The sequence below is a fragment of the Mesocricetus auratus genome, unplaced genomic scaffold (assembly GCF_017639785.1).
Source record: "Mesocricetus auratus isolate SY011 unplaced genomic scaffold, BCM_Maur_2.0 Super-Scaffold_100691, whole genome shotgun sequence".
NCBI classification, from domain to species: Eukaryota; Metazoa; Chordata; class Mammalia; order Rodentia; family Cricetidae; genus Mesocricetus; species Mesocricetus auratus.
The window spans coordinates 34,783,867-34,802,425 of NW_024429267.1; the positions used below are offsets into that span (position 1 = coordinate 34,783,867).

Here is an 18,559-nt window from a genome sequence, read left to right on the forward strand (position 1 = left end):
GTCGGGGGCTGTAACTGACTGTTGGGCCATGCACTGTAAGCCCAGAACAGTAGTCTCTGCCATTAGCGTCTAGAGCAGGCAGCCGCAGCCTTTGAAAGTTGCACCATAGTTCCCTGGTTCTCAAGGGTTAGAGATATAACCTCTCGATTTGGTGGCTCACAACTTTTTATACCAGCACTTGGAGAGGCAGAGGCAAGTAGATCCCTTTGTGTTTGAGGCCAGCCTGATCTACATAGTGACTTCAGGAATTGCTGGGGTTCGAGAGAGAGAGAGAGAGAGAGAGAGAGAGAGAGAGAGAGAGAGAGAGAGAGAGAGAGAGAGAGAGAGAGAGAGAGAGAGAGAGAGAGAGAGAGAGAGAGAGAGAGAGAGAGAGAGAGAGAGAGAGAGAGAGAGACCCTGTCTCAAAATCACAAAACAAAAAGCCCCAACCAACCAACCACAACAACAAAACCACAGAGTCGGGGAGAATAAACTTCGGAATCAGGAGACACTGCAAGTTAGTCTTCCAAAGTAGTTGTTGTATATGGAGCCTCTCCCAGTGTGGGGAATTCAGTTGCTTCATATCCTCGTAGACACTTGGTCATGGCTTCTACTTCACTAGTTCTATGGCCCCGAAGTGATAGCTGTTTGTGAGTTTAGTCTGCATTCCACCTGACTTCATGCCGTTGATTCTTCATTTTCACTGGCTTTGATTGTTTCTCCTCCCTCCCTCCTCCCTCCTTCTTCCCCCCCTCCCTCCCTTCCCCCTCCCTCCCCCCTCCTTCTTTCTTCTGAAAGCCATTTCTTTTATTTGAGTTCTAAATCCTGTTCTATCACCCAGGATTGCTTCTTGATCAGTTTGGTTCTCCGTGGCCTCAACACCCTCTGAACTCAGGGCCAGCATTGTCTCCAGGTTTCAGTGGGTGTTGCTGATGAAGGGAAATCCCAGGGTGAAGAGTCATGAAGAAAACAGGGAAAGGTAAGTCTAAAAGAGAAGACCCAATAGCCCCAATAGCAAGCTTTTCAACTTTCTGTTTTGTTTTGTTGAGACAGGGTCTCACTATGTAGCCCTGGGTGGCCTGGAACTCACAGAGATCCTCCTGCCTCTACCTCCCAAATACCAGGATTCTTGGTCATGTTTCCAAGTTTCTCAACTACCTTCTTCTAAATTAAATATTCCAGGGGCACTCCCCACATCTACCCTCCTTTGAATCATGTATGAGTGCAAGCATGCATGTGCACATGTAGTAAGCTTATCTAGTTCTCAGCGAAAGAGTTGGTCTTAATTATCTGATTCACCTTTTCCATAAATGAAGTCCCTCTTTCTTGCAATAAGGGAAGTTCAATTTCTGAAAAAAGGTTAATCTACAATTGTATATGTAATAGAATCAAGGTTAAAGTTATTGAACATGGGTGATGCTTGACAACACAATGTGAGTGAAAGTCTGATTTATAAAGTCATACTTTTGTAGACCACAGGCACGCATATGACTGAAAGTGTGAGCGTGTGCACGGTGGATACAAGTCTACCTCAGGCAGGTGCCACCTGGAGGAAGTAGGTGGGGAAGAGAAGTGACTGGTGCCTTGGCTAGTATGTTGGTCAGTATTGTATTGATTTAAAAGAGTCTATTGTGGGACTGGAGAGATGGCAAGGTGGTTAAAAGCACTTCTGCTCTTGCAGAGGACCTGGGTTCAGTTCTCCAGTGGATCTAACAGGGAGGCATGAGGGGCACACAGGCCTGCAGGTGAAACATTCGCACACATGAGGTTAGATGAGTACATCGCTAAAAGTTAAATCTAAAGGAGTGTGTTACAACTGGGAGGTGGGTTTATGGATATTCATTCCATCATCTGCCACATTTTCTGAAAATGTGGAACTTGCTGGGTGGTGGTGGTGTACACCTTTTAGCCCAGTACTCAGGAGGCAGAGGCAGGAGGGTCTCTGAGTTCGAGGTCAGACTGGTCTACAGAGAGAGTCCAGGACAGCCAGAGCTACACAGAGAAACCCTGCCTCAAAAACAAAACAAACCCAACCAACCAAAGGAAGTGGAACTTATTAGCTTACTTAAAATGAGGAACTTATTTAAAATAAGTTTGAGGAATTTCATTAAAATAATGTTGTTTTTATGGGGAAAAACCCTTGCAACAGATCAGTAAGTCAGAAATAAGACAAACTGCATCTGGAATACAGGGTGTCTTTAAGGTTTGAAGAAACGTAAAACCACACTCACGAGCCTGGCGATCTCAGGGTTGGTCAGCTGAAGGCCCCAGATGCAGACCTCCTTCCCCAGAGTGTAGCTCTCATCTTGAATGGTCATGAGCAAAGGCTCTAAGGAAACAGGCAGGTGGCTTGCTGTGGAGTCGCCAGCTCTTACAAGCATAAACTGGAGTGTAAGGAAATCATAGAATTATGAAAGTTAAGGAAATATGACACTCACTCATCTGAAAGTGCCGACAAGGAATACTGCCACCAGAGGGCTGGATGGATGTTTGAGGAAGTCACTACATGTGCATTGGGCATTCCTGCCACGGACAAGCTCACGACACGGTAGGTGAGGTTTACTACAGGTGACTGCCCACTATTAGGTCACAAAATCAATTTAGTTTAGTCTTTTAGGAAATAGAATGGCAGGAAAACCATTGAATTGCATCTTACATAGCAAGAATAATAATGATTGATTCATGAAGTTTTTATTCTTAAAGACTTACCTATTTTAATTTTGTGTATGAGTGTTCTGCCTGTGTGTATGACTGTGTGTACCTGTGCAGTGCCCTTGGGTACTGGAAGAGTGCATCAGATCTCCTGGAACTGGAGTTATAGGAGCCTCCATGTGGGTGTTGGGAACCAGTCTTGGTATGCTGTTCAAGCTGCAAGGTGTTTTTTTTTTTTTGTTTTTGTTTTTTTTTTTTGAGACAGGGTTTCTCTGTATAGCCCTGGCCATCCTGGACTCACTCTGAAGACCAGGCTGGCCTCGAACTCAGAGATCCGCCTGCTTCTGCCCCTTTGGTTCTGGGATTAGAGGTGTGTGCCACCACTGCCCAGCTAGCAGCAAGCATTCCTAACCACCAACCCATCTCTCCAGCCCCTCACAAGGCTCTTAATGATATACATAATCAAAACGGAGAACCCCCATGGGAGCATGCTTCCAACTTACACAGCCCTTTTACTTTTGCCTACTGCAGATTCATACTGGATGGGGATGCTAATTGCATTCTGATGATAGTTGTAATAAAAAGTTTGGTGAAGGTTAGTTATAAGAACTCTAGTAAAATACAAAATTAATTAGTGGGCTTGAGAGATAGCTTAATGGTTAAGAGCTAACAGTGCCCTGAAACTCCAGCTCCAGGGGAACCTTCTTCTGGCCTCCGTAAATACCTGCACTCATAGGTACACCTCCCTGCATATATGTAACTAAAAAATAAACTCTTAACAAATAATGTTAATCTCCCCCCTTCCCCCCCCCCAGATGATCACAGGGCTGGAGAAATGGCTCAACAGTTAAGAGCACTTGCTGCTCTTGCAGAGGACCAGGGTTTGGTTCCTGCATCCACATGGGGGCATCTCCAGTCCCACGCATCTGGTGTCTTCGTCTGGCCTCTGCCAATACCTGCACATGTGTGGTGCACATATAGGCAACACATACATATAACTTTAAAAGAATGGCTGTGAGAAACCCCTCACCAGAACAGGGCGATATGTGTGGGCACATTCGGAAGAAACTGAAAAAAGGAGGGACTAGAAGAATCTGGAGGGCAGATGAGGTGGGTGGGGAGGAACACGTGGGAAGAGAGGCTAGAGGGAAGGAGGTGTAACTCGGGGTGGCCAGAGTCAGAGGAAAGAGGGGGCTGAAAGAGGCACCTCCAGAAGGTGATGTTATGTAAGGTTCTGGGGACTCATTCCAGGCGCCCCTCCCCCAGCACACTCTGGCAGTCATGGGGGCAGGTGCATGGGCGGGGTGGGGGCAGAAGAGTGGAGCAGATCCTTGGTGTTCAGTGAGCAAAGCTGTGGATGTCACTCCGTCAGGCGATTCAGAGCTGGTGGGAGCGTGGGCATTGTCCCAGGGACCGAACCCCAGGGAGTCTATTTCAGAGAAGGACAGATGCCCCCCACTCACCTTCCTGAGGATCTGCTCTCTGTCGATGCTGTTTTTCAGGTCCCTTTGGATGGCGGGACACAGGGACGTCTGAGACTGCATGCAGTGCTTCTGGTATGTCTTCAGGAACTTCTGGAGAGCAGGAACCACAGATGGGGGAGTCCCTTTGGGTTTTTGTTTTCTTTCCTTTGCTCTCCGCATTGTTTTACAGTGTTCAGAGTCCACTCGGCTTCTGAAAACAGTAACGTAAGCTGGAATCCAGCACAAAACACGCCTCACCCTTGAAATCCAGAAAACTCTGTTGTGCGCTCTTCTCTAAGAATCTTAAAGGCTTCGCTTATCCTAAGTGGCCCTTGCAAGTCGAGTTAGAGCCAGCACAGAGATGTTTGATTTCCAATTTCCATAGTCATGGGCCCATATTTTTGTTTGTTTCTCTATATTTAGGGCAGTACCCATGGACTCAGTTATGAAGAGGTAAAATAATAATAATTCAAGGTACTACTCAGTACCTATTAATGGGAATACACTGGTTTTAAAGTGGTATTTACTGATTCAGTTCTTACCAGACTGTACAGACTGACATGGATGGGGAATTTGAGCTGGGAATATAGTTTAGTTGTAAAGTGTTTACCTAGCACGCATAACACACAGTATGTTAGTAAACTGACATATACCATTTAAGTTCACTGTGAGGATGGTTCTGCAAGTCCTCCTCCCTTCAGATCTAAGCACAGGGGCCTCCAAGACCCCTGTCTAGAGATGGGCTGGACCCCTAACTCTGTGACAAGGAGGGAAGAGGACAGTGAAACAGCCCAAGACTTAAACACATGACTTTGAGGACAGCTAGAAATATACCACCTCCAACAGCCATTACTATTGTTTTTCTCATAATATAAAAATTCCTGCCATGGGAAAAAGAAGCAAAGTTCAGCTGTGGGAAGCTCATCTGTGGAGAGAAAGCTCAACCAGCTGACGGCCTTAACCACCCCAGTGGGTTCCCTCCCTGCATCCCTCCCTCCCTTCCTTCTTTTCTCCCTTCCTTCTTTTTCTTCTCCTCCTTCTTTGTTATTGCTTGTTTTCCGAGACAGGGTTTCTCTGGCTGTCCTAGAAATCCCTCTATAGACCAGGCTGGCCTCGAACTCAGAGACCCAGCTGCCTCTGTCTCAGCCCCCACTCCTGTTCTTTAAAGCATGCAGTCTATATGGTGCTTTGTTACAGTAGCCCAGACTGATATCCACTAGAAAGTCTGCAGCGTTGTTCACTCCAGGGAGTATTTTTTTTTTATCAGCAGCTACTAAGTATTTACTGATGGACAAACTACACTTGCACAGACTCTGCAAATGTTCTCTATTAAAATTAGTGGTTTTTAAAAATTATATGTTGTGTCTGTCCATCCAGAAGGTCTGCAATTCCTTTCTCGGCACAAAACCTGACCAAGATATAGATATCTACATGACTGAGGAACGCTGCAGGCAGGAGGTAATGTCTAAGGAGGACCGTCCTCTGACACACATGAGACCACATGGAGGGTAAAAGGCACGCAAAGGAACACCGATAGAGGCATCATAAAGACTCTGCTCAAGCCTTGCTCCATAAATGCTATATAAGCAGCAATGGAGGGAGAAAAAGAAAACAACTGTTCCCCCCTGGAGTAAACCCAGAGTCCCGTGTCTCTGTCTCGCATCGGCCTCCTTTCCCGGCCCCTGTGTTGTTCATGACTATGCTGGCCATTGCATACATGTGAGTTCCAGTGTGCCACGGTGAGGGGTGTGGAGGTCAGAGAACAGATTTTTGCCATGTGGGTTTGATAATTAAAAACAAATCTCCAGGCCTGGTGGCAAGTGCCTTCTACTGAGCCCAACAAGTAGGGTTTTCTTTTTTCCACACCCTTAACATGACTCCTAAGGACTTATTACTATACCCATAGACTTGTGTATTCAAAGGTCCTAGCAAGGATATCACCAGGATACTGCCCTCCTTGCTTCGAACCCCACATGACCTGCTCTGTGCTTCCCTTCCTTCAGGGTAGCTGGGGTTCTCCTATGCTCTTTTGGGCAGGGTTCCCTGACCTATGTCCTCAGTCTTGTTTCCAGAGTGAGACTCAGCGGAGGGAGAATAATAGTATTAGTTTCTCCTCTGTGACCTACAACATGTCTAGCCACATGTTCTTTAATAGTGTCAGGCATAAATTCCACCCCATGGAGAGCCCAATAGATCTGATCAGAAAGTAGTTGGTGACTCCCATGTGCCACCATTGCGTTGTTCGATCTCAGAGAAGCTTGTTCTTGAAGTAGAAGACAATGGACACAAAGACCCTTATCTGGTCAAAGTGTGGAGAATAAGAGACTGTGGAGTGCTTGTTTCTAAACGAGTTAGACATATTTCACCCTTTCTCCCCAAGTTCAGGGAACTTCTCCAAAGAAGGGGCATAAGGCTTTGCAGAGCCAGAGGTGCTGGGTGACTTCACTGAAACCTCGCTTTCCAGGCACAGCCGAGCAGACGCACATATGAATCCACAGCAATTGTGACAGTGTGCATAAGATTTTGCAAACCCAAGCCAGACAAAATCACAGCATGGAAAGAGAGGGGAGGTGCACTGGAAATCCCACCACTAGCTGAGGAGATGCTGGCATTTCACTGCTGCTGGGAGAGTCAACCTTAGGTCTACCACGATCCAAGAGTAGCTGAGCAGCACAAACTGGACTCAATGGAGAAACAAAAGGAAGAAAACTCACAATTAAATGGTAGGGAGGCGAGGGTGGAGAGGAGTTGGCAGGGGTGAATATGATGAAATACATGTGGGATTCTCAAAGAGTTAACGCAAATAATTATCGAATGATGGGAGAAGGGAGAGAGGGAGGGAGGAGAGAGACAGAGACACACAGAGAAACAGAGAGAGACAGAGAGACACTATGCCTGTGTGGAGATCAGAGGGCAACTCTATGGAGTCCGTTCTATGATTCCATGACTTGTTCTGGAGATCCAACTCAGGCCGGTTGTCAAGCTGTCATGTCAAATAGTGCTGAGCCATCTCAATGACCCAAGATAACTAGTATTTTACCAAGCAGTTTTTGAGGTCCTTTCTGCATGCAGTTGGGGCCTGGGTGCTCCAAAGCCAGTCACAGTACACCATGGATGAACTCTTACTGAATCTCAGGTCTGTGCCTTACCTATGCAGTCCAGGCTTTATCATCTCATCTGGAGGCTGCTCTCAGTTGGGCTCAGGTTGCGGGAATCAGAGCCCCCAGGGAGCTTGGGAGAATCCCAGTGGCCCCGGGGAAGCACAGGGCAGGTCCTGTGTGTGTGTGTGTGTGTGTGTGTGTGTGTGTGTGTGTGTGTGTGTGTGTGTGTGTGTGTGTGTGCTCGTAAGTGTGTGTGTGGGGGGGCTGAAGTGGGGGAGGGCAGTGTCCTCATGGGGACGCTGAACACCATCCAAGTGTTGCAGTCCTGCTTCCCGTGCGTCCTCTGTCGCCATAGAGACGGGAACTCCAGACTGAGCTGAAGACAAAGAGGGCTGTAAGAATCTTGCTGTAGGCAATGGTTTTGGAGTTTAGGACTTCCAGGCTGTAGGAGGTGGGGGGAGGGGAGAGGGTGGGGAGGAGGTCTCAGGGAATAGACATCCCCACCTGAGGCATGGGACAGGCCACCTAACTGGGCAAAGACAACTTAAAAATGATTGGGGATCCAGACCTTGAGGGGGCTAATGTACTCAGCTATCCTGCAGACAAAATGAGACCCAAGAAGGAACTCAGAGAGAGGCCATGAGGACTCAGTGCAGCTGTTGGCTTTAAAGGTGGAAGAAGGGGCACTCAAGGCAGAAATGTGAGTGGCTCCCGAAGCTGGAGTGGAAACAGATTCTCCCCAGAGCTCCGTAAAGGAACCGGTGCCCACGAACCTGCTTTGAGTTCAGTGACACCCAGTGGGACTTCTTGCTCCATGACCGTCAAATAATAGTCATTACTTCTCGTCCCTCCCTCCCTCTCCCCCCGCCTCCCTCCTTCCCTCTCGTGTATGCCCACATTCTTCTGGTGTCCACTTCAGTCACCCTCTATCTTGTTTACTTATTTGGGACAAGGTATCTTTCTCTCTGTCTCTCTGTCTCTGTCTGTCTGTCTCTCTCTCACGGCAACCTAAAGCTCACCAATTTGGCTAGAACAGGAAGCCCTAGGGACCCTCCTGTCCTCCCGCCTCCCCAGCTCCCGGCTGGGATTACAGACCCACAGCTCAGCACTGGGCTGTTTTATGTGAGAGCTGGAAATCTGAACTCTGGTTTTGATGTTTGCACCTCAAGTTGCTGTGGCTTAGGGGAAGCAGCTGCCTTTGAGTGTGTCTTTAAGGGACTACTTACTCACATTCCTGTAAGTAACCCTCATAAAGGCATTGGTTTGCCAAAGCGGTCTCTGGTATGTTACTTTGGTCTGTTGTTGGTTCCCTTGTGGGCTGAGTAAATATTTGTTCATGTCTTCCCAAGAATTGCGTTACACAACAACATCCTACACCTTGGCTCCTACTCCAGGAAGTTAATTGAAAGTGAGAGTTAGCTGGTTTTTGGCTACTGGACACAGAAACCTCAGCTAAGGCAACAGTAGCAATAAAACACTTATGGCTTAGATATTTGGTGTGTTACCATGAATGCAGGCTTTTTCTTGCTGTACCCTTCCATCTTTAATGGGGGGGATGGGCAGGGGCTGCATTATTTCCCCCTTTGATTGGAATAGGAGGGGCCTCCAATGTAGAGCTCTTTAATGGAACGGAAATTCAAACCCCAAGGCCAAGGAATCTGTAAGGGGGGAACATTAGCCGCACAAAAGCCCCCTCCTATTCTTTTAGGTTTTATTTTATTTTCGATTATGTGCATATGTGTGTATCTGTTTCTTGGTGCTTGCATGTGAGTGCAGATGTTCACAGGGACCAGAGACATCGAATCCCCTGAGCTGGTTAATGTGGGGGCGGGGAACTGAGCTCATGTCCTCTGCCAAAGCACTCTTAACTGTGGATCCACCTCTCCAGCCCCATTGATAGTGGGATCTTGGAGCACAGCAACAAAGCTGGAAAAGCAGAAGATGGTGGCCCACAGAGATCACCAGAACAATCAGAACAGTCCCTTCAGACGGCTCTTCCCTGATTGGTCCCATTGGTAACCTTATTTGCATACCCACATCCAGCCACTTAGTGTCCAGCTGACACTCCATGATTCATACCTTCTGGGGCTGCAGGGATGGAAGATGTGAAGAGAACTTGAAGGAGGAGGAAGAGGAAGAAGACTGGGACCCAGAAGGCCCTGAGGCTTCTGCCCTGGGCAGGGAGCTCACTGGAGGCAGCTGCTAAGCCTCAACCAAAGGCTGGGAGCAGAGGGACTCATTCCTGTGTCAGCCTCCAGCACAGGTTGCAGCTGCAGACAGGAATTTGTTACTGCATCTGTTTCTAGCCTTCCAGACCCGACAGGAACAGGAGACCTGCCACCCTGTTGATCCTGTTGGTGACTTGCTTTCTGCAGACTTGCTCTGCAGGGGACCTCTCTTAATTGACACCCTGAAGCTCCCTGAGAGCTGTCCCAGAGCTGTGACACTTCTCAGAACCAAGAGACACTTTTGGCTAGCACCGCACTGATACCAAGAGCTCGGATTCGATATACTTAAATTGTCAAATCCCATATCATTATCCCAAGTCATTTCATCCCAAATTAGTAATAAAGCACTTTATTTGAACATTCTTCCCTCTTCCCATTCCCTCTTCAGAAGGATGGTGGACAAGAAGATGGCTGGAGGGCTGGAAAGATGGCTCAGCGGTTAAGGTGCACTGACTGTTCTTCCAGAGGTCCTGAGTTCAATTCCCAGCAACCACATGGTGGCTCACAACCACCTTGAATGAGATCTGGTGACTTCTGCTCGCACGCAGGCAGAAGACTGTATACATAATAAATCAATCAATAAATAAATAAAAAAGAAGATGGCTGGAGGCAGGATCCGACCTCTGCCCACTGCTTTGCCTGCAGTGGAACTATCAGCTGCTGTGGGTCTCTTGGCTGCTGTCTCTCGGTCTCACTCCAATGGCCAGTCAGAAAGGAAGAGGCCTTTTGCAAGAAATGCGAAATGCTACCCACAAAATTTAGGGAGGCCCAGCTACTTATCTCATGTCTAAGGTAGAGATGCACTGTACATCCCTGGAGGTGCCGTTCCCAAGGGATGTGACTGCCATAGTGGGGTAGGCACCAAGGCTCATAGGGTGAATAATGCCATGTGGTATTGCAGGACAGAGGAGGCTAAAAGACATGGAGTAAACAGCCAACAGTGCCTGCCCCAGGGAGCCATAGTTTTCATGCAGAAATGTTTTAATATATATAAGTGGAAGCTATAAAGGTCAGAAATGATGGTACATTTATTTGAAGGAAGGAGTCACTGAAATTAAAATGAGTAGACTTGGCTTTCTACCAGGTCTGCCCAACTCCAGGCCCACATTCTCACCGGCTAAGCTTCTTAGGGCTTAACAAAACCACTAACAACAACAGGACCAAGCAAAACAGAAAGTCCCCTGCCCACAAACCTTGGAAAATAACCAAAGCACCATGGCACTCTCCTCTCTAAGAACAGGATCAATGGAGCGATTCCTCTCCAGGACGCATCCCAGCTTGCTGGGGATGGAACCCAGGGCTTTGTGTTTGCTAAGGGTGTGCTCTATCCCAGCCACATCCTAACCCCCAGTTGTCACTCAAAAGGTCAGCAGATGATTCTGAGATCCTTTGCTTGACTCCCGATGGGAGGGTAAAGCCGCTGAAAGTTTCGACATTCTCCCTGGGTTCTGTCAGTGTTACCGGATCCACTGTCATAGTGTAGTCACACCCAGACAGCAGAAAACACCCCAAACCTTCAGCCAGAGCTAGGGTGTGTCAAAAGGATGGATGGAAGAGAAGCCATTCTCGGAGGGTTGGGATGACAGTAAGAGATGATGGTTTTGAAGTTAACGATTTTTTTTTTTTTTTTGTTTCAGGTCATTGTCTAAAGCTATCTTGATGTCATCCCCCTATTGTATGCAGACTGACAGTCCTGTAGGTTGCAAATCATGCTGCCTGGTTACATTTCTCAGGTCACCTAATTTCTAGAAAAGCCTGCCCCATCCTCTCCATTGATCTATTTCACAGAGTGAGATGAGGTAAAGCTTGATTCCAAGTTAGTCTTTATGTTTGTTAATAAAGGTAGTTAAGGTTTGGTGGGAGAGGAAAAATTACTGCTCTTTTGTAACTGTAATGTGGTTGGCTATATATAAAGACCTTAAACGTAGACAGATTTCAAAATTGAGCTCTTATTTTTCCCTCAGAGCCACACTCCCGTTCACCCTGAATAACACAGCACTGTAAACTCTTTCCAGGCTTCTCTATGTGTCTTTGTTTTATTAAGCAAGTAGTCTACCCCTGAGTTACTACATTTTTATTTTTGCTCAAGGCTGAAGGCAAAATGACTGCATTTGTTTTCTCAAGCCACTCCACCAGGATGAGTTCATGTAAGCTGAAATCGGCTCTGTGATAAATGAGATTGTGGAGCAGTGGGAAGCAGCCCAGCAACACGAACAGCACAGCACCACCCATCTGAAAGGAGCCCAGGAGCCCCCCCCCGCCGCTGCAAGATGAGTCCCCAGGCGTGATGGCACACATCTGCAGCTTAGGAGGCTGAGTCTGAGGCCAGCTGGCCTATATAGCAAGACCCTGTCTCAAAAAACAAAACAAAACAAAAAAACCAAAGCAAAACAAAACAAATGAACAACATCATCATCAACAACAAAAAGCCCCACCAAAACCCAAAAATCAAATCCCCAAAACACAGGTCTTTAATCCCAGCTCTCTGAGGCAAAGACAGGTAGATTGCTGTGATTTTGAAGCCAGCCTGGTCTACATGAGAGTTCCAGGCCAGTCAAGGTGAGAACCTGAGAGAAGAAGGAGGAGGGGGGAGGAAGATAAAGAGGAGGAGGAGGAGGAGGAAGGCTGGGTTGACAAGATGGCTGGGAAGGTGTTGAGGTCAAACCCTCGACTTGACATGAAGGAAGGAAAACCTGACTTTTGCAGGTTGTCCTCTGAGCACCGCACCTGTCCCATGGTTCACGAGTCTCTACTCTAGTACACATTAATAACTGTAGTGAAGAGAATTATTTTAATTACGGGAATGACTACCACTAGAGAGAGAGGGGGAGAGAGGGAGGGAGGGAGAGAGGGAGAGGGAGGGAGGGGGAGGGAGGGAGGGAGGGAGGGAGAGAGGGGGAGGGAGGGAGGGAGGGAGGGAGAGAGGGGGAGGGAGGGAGGGAGGGAGGGAGAGAGGGGGAGGGAGGGAGGGAGGCGGGGCCGTATTCGCGCATGCCATGGCCCCTGTGCCACTACAAGTGAAGCACAGGGTCTTTGTTACTTTTCTATTGCTGCGAAGAGACATCACGATCAGGCAAGTAATAAGAGAAGACATTTAATTGGGGTTGCTTACGATTTCAGAAGGTGAGTCCATGACCATCAAGGTCGGGATCGTGGCAGCGGGCGGGCAGGCATGGTGATGGGGCGGCAGCTGAGAGCTTTTATCTTATCTGGAAACAGAGAGAGAAGGGGAGGGGGAGACTGGGCCTAGCGTAGGCTTTTGAAACCTCAAAGCCCACCCTTGTGACACACCTCCTCCAAGAAGACCACAGCTCTTAATCTTTCCCAAACAGTTCCACCAAGTAGGGACCAAACATTCAAACCTATGAGCTTGAGGGGGGGCGTTCTCATTCAGACCACCATATAAGGACCATATAGGGCTTCCGTGTGGAGGCTAGGGAACAATTTTGTGGAGCTGATCTTCTTCCTTCTTCCACATTCCCTGTGGGTTCTGGGAATCAGACTCAGGCCTTCAGGTTTGTGTGGCAGATTTTCTCCGGAAATGTCTTAGCAGCGCATGTGTGGACTCACAACCATCTATCCCAGGGGTTCTGATGCCCTCTTCTGGCCTACACAGATACCGAATACATATACACACACACACATAGGCTAAACACCCATGCACACAAAAGAAAAATAAATAAAATTGAAAAAATAAATATCAGAGTACTGAACACACAAAAACATGTTTGGCCTTTGCACTGTAGTTGGCTAACCCTGCCGTGGAAAATGGAATCAGCCTTAGTCCTCACTAGTAAACAGAGGGCCACACATCCCTCGTGGTCAGACAATGAACCTACGTGGCGCCCCCAAGGGAGAGGTTAGAGGACATTTGCTTCATAACAAATGAAAAGGCAGAGATAAACTTGGACACACAGCACGAACATCTGTGCTTTTCAATGGGAGAGCTCCTGTGCAGATGGGCCCTGCCCTTCCCTTCCTTCCAAGGATGAGGGAGTTAATTTCACCATGCTCCACCCCCATCCCCCACCCCATCATGTTTTTCGGAGTGAAAATTGTCAGGGCCTTGCTGCCCCAACCAGTGCTCTCTCTCTCTTTCTCTGCTACTTTTTTGGGAAGAAGTTTTGGCTAACTGGTGCTTTTTTGGCTCCTTGACAAATTGCATTGTTTTCTATAAAAAGCTCAATCACCGACCGTAGAAAAGGGAGCAAAGCCCTACAAAATGTCAGCTGTGCATCACGTGGGCCTTTAAAGAACTATCTGGATGTGGAAAATCTCCAAGTGGGATTGCGGAAAATATTCCTCAAAACAGTTTGAAGAAGAAGAAGAAGAAATAGCTGGTCTAGTGTGATCACGCATCAGCAAGAATGAAGGCATACTCAGAAATCATGAGGTTGGCAGGCTTTTGGCTGCCTGCGAATCTGAAGCAAGTCCACTTGAAAGGCAGAGGCCGGCAGATCTCTGTGAGTTCGAGGCCAGCCTAGTCTACAGAGTGAGCTCCAGGACAGGCTCCAAAGCTACAGAGAGAAATAGTCTCAAAAATCAATCAATCAAACAAACAAACAAACAAACAAACACACTAAAACCCCTCTGTCCAGGGTCCCCGCTGCTCCTCCCCAGCCACTGGTCTGCTCTCCTTTGCCCTTTAGAAAGCACAGCAGAGACCTCTCACCAGAGGCTCTGGGCTTTGGGGGCACTTCTACTAGTGCCGAGATCCCTGCCCATTCTTTCCTGTTTCTGAGTAGTACCCCAGTATTAGAATTGGACTGTCTCACCCCCTTCCCAAGAGTAACACCAAAGCCTTGTATTATCATTCAAAATTTTCTCTTCCCCACCCCCAGACAGAGTTTCTCTGTGTAACTACCCTGGCTGTTCTGGAACTCACTCTGTAGACCAGGCAGGCCTCAACTCACAAAAGATTCACCTGCCTCTGCCTCCTGAGTGTTGGGATTAAGGCGTGTGCCATCACTGCCTTATACTGTAAAGTATATCATTTAAAAAAGATTGTATAGCTAGGGGTATGGCTCAGTGGTAGAGCACTTGTCTAGCACCCACGAAATCCTAGTTCAATCCCCAGCACATAATAAACAAAAGCAGCCATTTTTTTTAAAGGGAATGCCTGGTGGTTGGGTGAAAACAGAAATTTGAGGGTGGCACATTTACAGGGTGCTTTTGGGGACACCTGGGGATGGAGCGGGGTGAAGGAGGCCCTGCACCTGTGCTCTGAATTCAGGCCTGGTTCACTGACCCCCACATCTGGAGCAGTGAAGCCAGGCAGCTGGGGCCACTGCAGACTGGGGCCCCAGAAGGTCAGAGGGTTATGGGTGGGGCTAGGTTGCTGGGAGGCAAACTCTGTTCCCACCCTCTGTCTGAATGTTGGCAATGAAACTGTCTGACTTTAGTTTTCAAGTGTCTGTGTGCAGGTGTGCTTTTGTTTCTCACAGTCCAAGCGTGAGGACATTCATCCTTCCAAACGCTCGTCTTCTCCATCTTGCCTCTCTTTCTCCGGAAAGAAATCCAGAAGCTTGGGAGGTGGTACAAGCCTGTAATCCCAGAATGAGGGAGGATCATGAGTTCTAGACCAGCTGGAGCCCATAGAAAAAGAGACCCTGTCCAAAACAAACAAACAAATAACAACCAAAAAACCCCACAAAGAATAAAAGAAAACCAGGAATGCAGGGGAAGGGGAGGAGGGGGCAGGGACACACTCCCCACTTTGGGGTCAACTGTTTGCTGTTATGCCCCGGTTCATTTTTTTCTGGAGAGATGGGGATTTGAACCCAGGACTTTGCGTGCATGCTGGCAAGCACTGAACCACATCTGCAGGCCTCACAATGCTCTTCCATGAACTGTTTCGCTTTCTGTGATGTCTTCACACCCCCAACGAGCCCTCCTAGCTTACATTAGATGCGTAAAATCATGGAGGTCCACACAATTTTTAGGTGAGAAGTTTCTGGCAGCTTTGTCTGGCACTGCAGTTAGGAATCCACCCAGAAAGGCTGCTCGAGAAAAGGCAGGAAGTCTCTCATCTCCTCCTTGTAACAGAGGAAGAATGGGGAAACTGAGGCACAGAAAAAGCACTGTCATTTGAGACTGGTGGGCCAAACACCCTCTGTCAAGACTGGCTTCCTTCCCCACTAGCTGACCTTGTATTTTATTGAGAGGCCAGATGGCTGTAGTCTTGACACTTAACAATAAGGATTTTACGCATGGAGGTCTTAACTAGAAGGAAACGCCTCACTCCATCTCAGGGGCAGGGCTTTAGCCCCAGGCTTCTATAATCTTGTACGAAATATTTCCACCATTACGAAGCTCCTTCAAAAATAAACAAATAGCAGCAGCGCCACAGATGTTTCCTTATTTGCCGAAGGTAAAAGAAGATCAACATGCTTACTGTGACTGACAATATTTGTGTAAAAGGCACCACGCTAGAGCTGTCCTGAGTATGCTCAACAATAATATTTGGGGAACTTTAATTTCTTATCTCGGATGGCTCCTCACCACATGGACACAGAAGAACCTGCGCTTCCAGGAATTGCCTTCCCCCAGTGGGACAATGAAGACAAGGCTAGGTTCCTTCCTCAGCGGCTATCAAGTACAGGCTGGTTGCCCAAGGTCTGCCACCCACGGCCACCTTTCCAGACTAGCTTCACATGGCTCGTTCAGGACACATTACAAAGGATCTTGCTTGGTCCTCTGTTGACCGAGGGTGCCTGGGTTGGCTTGAAGGGCTCCCCATCTAGTAAGTGCTCAGGTACCGCTGGGGCCTCACTTTGAGAACAACTAGCCTAATGTATTACTCTCCAAAGCTCCAAAAGTGTAAGTCATGATTGGGAAACTGGCTTGCAAAGGTTGGAGAAGGGACTTGTTTGCAGTTTAATAAGGTCGGCCACTCTAGGCTAGGTGTGGTGGTGCATGCTTGTGATCCCAGTACTCTGGATCAAAAGGCAGAGGAAGAGGCCGGAGCATTATCTGTGAATTTGAGATCAGCCTAGTCTACATGATGAGTTCCAAGCTAGCTAAGCCTATTTAGTGAGATCCTGTTGCAATCAATAAATAATAGGCTACTTGGCTAGTTCCTAGGTGTTAGGCACAGGGCCACACTCAGGGAATCACCTGACTGGTTCCACACCCATATGTGGGAGGGGTTTACGTAGATTCTGTGGCTGGCTGGACTTGTTTAGCTTTGGGTGTTTAAGTCTGGTGCCCAAGACTGAGCTAGAGTAAGGAGGTGGCCTGGGAAAGTGTCCACAGGCTATGGATCCTCAGAGCTTGGGGGAAGCCTTGGTAACATTCTGGCTGAGGGCCTGGGGACAAGGGCACATGTCCAGCCAGCCCATTTAGAAGGGAGTTGAGTGGAGTGTAGGGAGACATGTGAGGACAGCTTCCCAGCTGGCAGCCCAAGGCCAGAGGTGACTTGACTCCCTTGTGCCACGGTGCCCTACTCTGGAAGCAGTGTGCAGCTCTCAGGGCACACACAGAGCTCACCTCAGCCATCTGGGCACAGAGCTGCCACCCATATATCTGCCACCTCAGGCTGTGGCCCATGCTGCAGGTTACTGACGCCTGGTGTGGCTGTCCTCCATACTTCCTACTGGGACCACTCACATCTCAGGACATTCTGGGTTGCCTAGTGGTGGTGGTGGCTTTGAGCTGGGCTGTAGGTCAGACCTCCTGCAAGGGCCCACAAAGTGCTTTCCACTTCTGTACTTGGCTTCCTCATCCCTGCTCTCTGTCTCCTTAGGTGTCTCCCAGTTGGAGGATGGACAGTGGGGTTGGTAGCATCTCCCACTGAGGACAAAGGCACTATCTTGCAGTTCTGTGAAGCCTTACATTCAGGCTTCTGCTGCAGGCTTTTCAGTTTTCCCAGTACCAAACCTTTTTCTCTGAAGGTTTTCGGCACCTTGGTCAAGAATCATACCATTATAATTTCCTGAGTTTACTTTTGAGCCCTTTATTTCATTGGTCTACATTGTTTTGTGCCAGGCTCCATGCTGGTTTGGCTACTATGGCACAGTTGTAGAATGTGAAATGGAGCATTCTATCTGCATTGCTTCTCTTTGCTTCAAATTGCTTGGGCTATTTGGGAACTTTTGTTTACATTTGGGATTTCCTCTCCCTTATTGCTGGGGAGAATCTCATTGGAATTTTAATAGAGACTGTACTGAATATGTAAATTACATTCAGTCATTTCTACAACAGCAACTCTGATCCATGACTGTTGAAGGACTTTTTAGATTTCTTTTTCTTGTTTATATTCCCTTTCTTCCTGTTGCTCAAAAGTACCATTTTGAAGGAGTAATGAGAAGGGACATGCTCATTTCACTCAGTTCTTCCCCATTGGCTGTCGGTCTGTTGTCTGACTTGTTGCTCCTTCACTTGGTTGAAAACGTTATCAGCATGTGTGTAATCTGTTAAGAGCTCTTCTGCACCGAGTGTCTCATCTGTGCTTTGTTACATGGGCTCATTTGCATACGTTGGTCCATCCTTAATTTCTGGAACGAGACCAATTTGATCATGATATATGATCATATATATGATACATTTGAAAAATTAAGATCAAAGGATACCAGCCAGTTTATTTAAGAATAGCCAATCATCGTGTAAAGAGCTTGCAGAGGAGTGCAGCACTTGGCACCTAAGTGGAGTAGAAAGGAACTCTACTTGGCTTTAGTTTTTTTTTTTTTTCCATTTTGGAATCATGTAGGTTGGAAAAAGAAATGTAAAGTATAGCTCCTCTCCTTTAAAGAACAGCATACTGGAAGAAGGGCTAGACATGTTGATGCACACTTTTAGTACCAGCACTGAGAGTGCAGGAGGAGTTCAAGGCGGTTTAAGGCCAATCATGGCTACAAAAGAATTAACAAAATGGAAACCAACCAACCAACACCTGCCCTGAGAATAAACTATTAGAAAGAATACTGGGGCTTGGGGTGTTGTCAAATGTCTTTAATGCCAACACTCAGGAGGCAGACCTCTGTGATTTTGAGGCCAGTATGGTCTATGGTGAGTTCCAAGACAGCCAGAGCTGTTATACAGAGAAACCCTGTCTTGGAAAAAACCAAACAATAAAAAACTTGTTTATTACAAATTTTAGTCCACACAGGGCTAGCATGAGAGACCCAGAACCACCCCC

General features: G+C 47.6%; 1 protein-coding gene and 1 long non-coding RNA gene across 5 annotated transcripts in view; one reads left to right on the forward strand and one right to left on the reverse strand.

The window, feature by feature from the left end:
* Nucleotides 1-7,382, reverse strand: part of LOC106022000 — a 35,418-nt gene extending 28,036 nt beyond the window's left edge. For all 4 annotated transcript variants that reach the window (XR_005874812.1, XR_002385042.2, XM_021233369.2 and 1 more), the window contains exons 1-3: nt 7,244-7,382; nt 4,095-4,305; nt 2,211-2,363 (exon numbers count right to left, since the gene is read on the reverse strand). Coding sequence is in view for 2 of the 4 variants with exons in the window: in XM_021233369.2 (XP_021089028.1) it covers nt 2,211-2,363; nt 4,095-4,305; nt 7,244-7,266 (387 nt within the window). In the remaining 2 variants the exon portion in view is untranslated. The remainder of the gene's footprint in view (nt 1-2,210; nt 2,364-4,094; nt 4,306-7,243) is intronic.
* LOC121137536 lies at nt 834-6,800 on the forward strand. Its single transcript, XR_005874813.1, has 3 exons — nt 834-958; nt 4,134-4,187; nt 5,472-6,800. It is a non-coding gene; the product is annotated as an uncharacterized LOC121137536 (long non-coding RNA).
* Nucleotides 7,383-18,559: the final 11,177 nt, after the last annotated feature.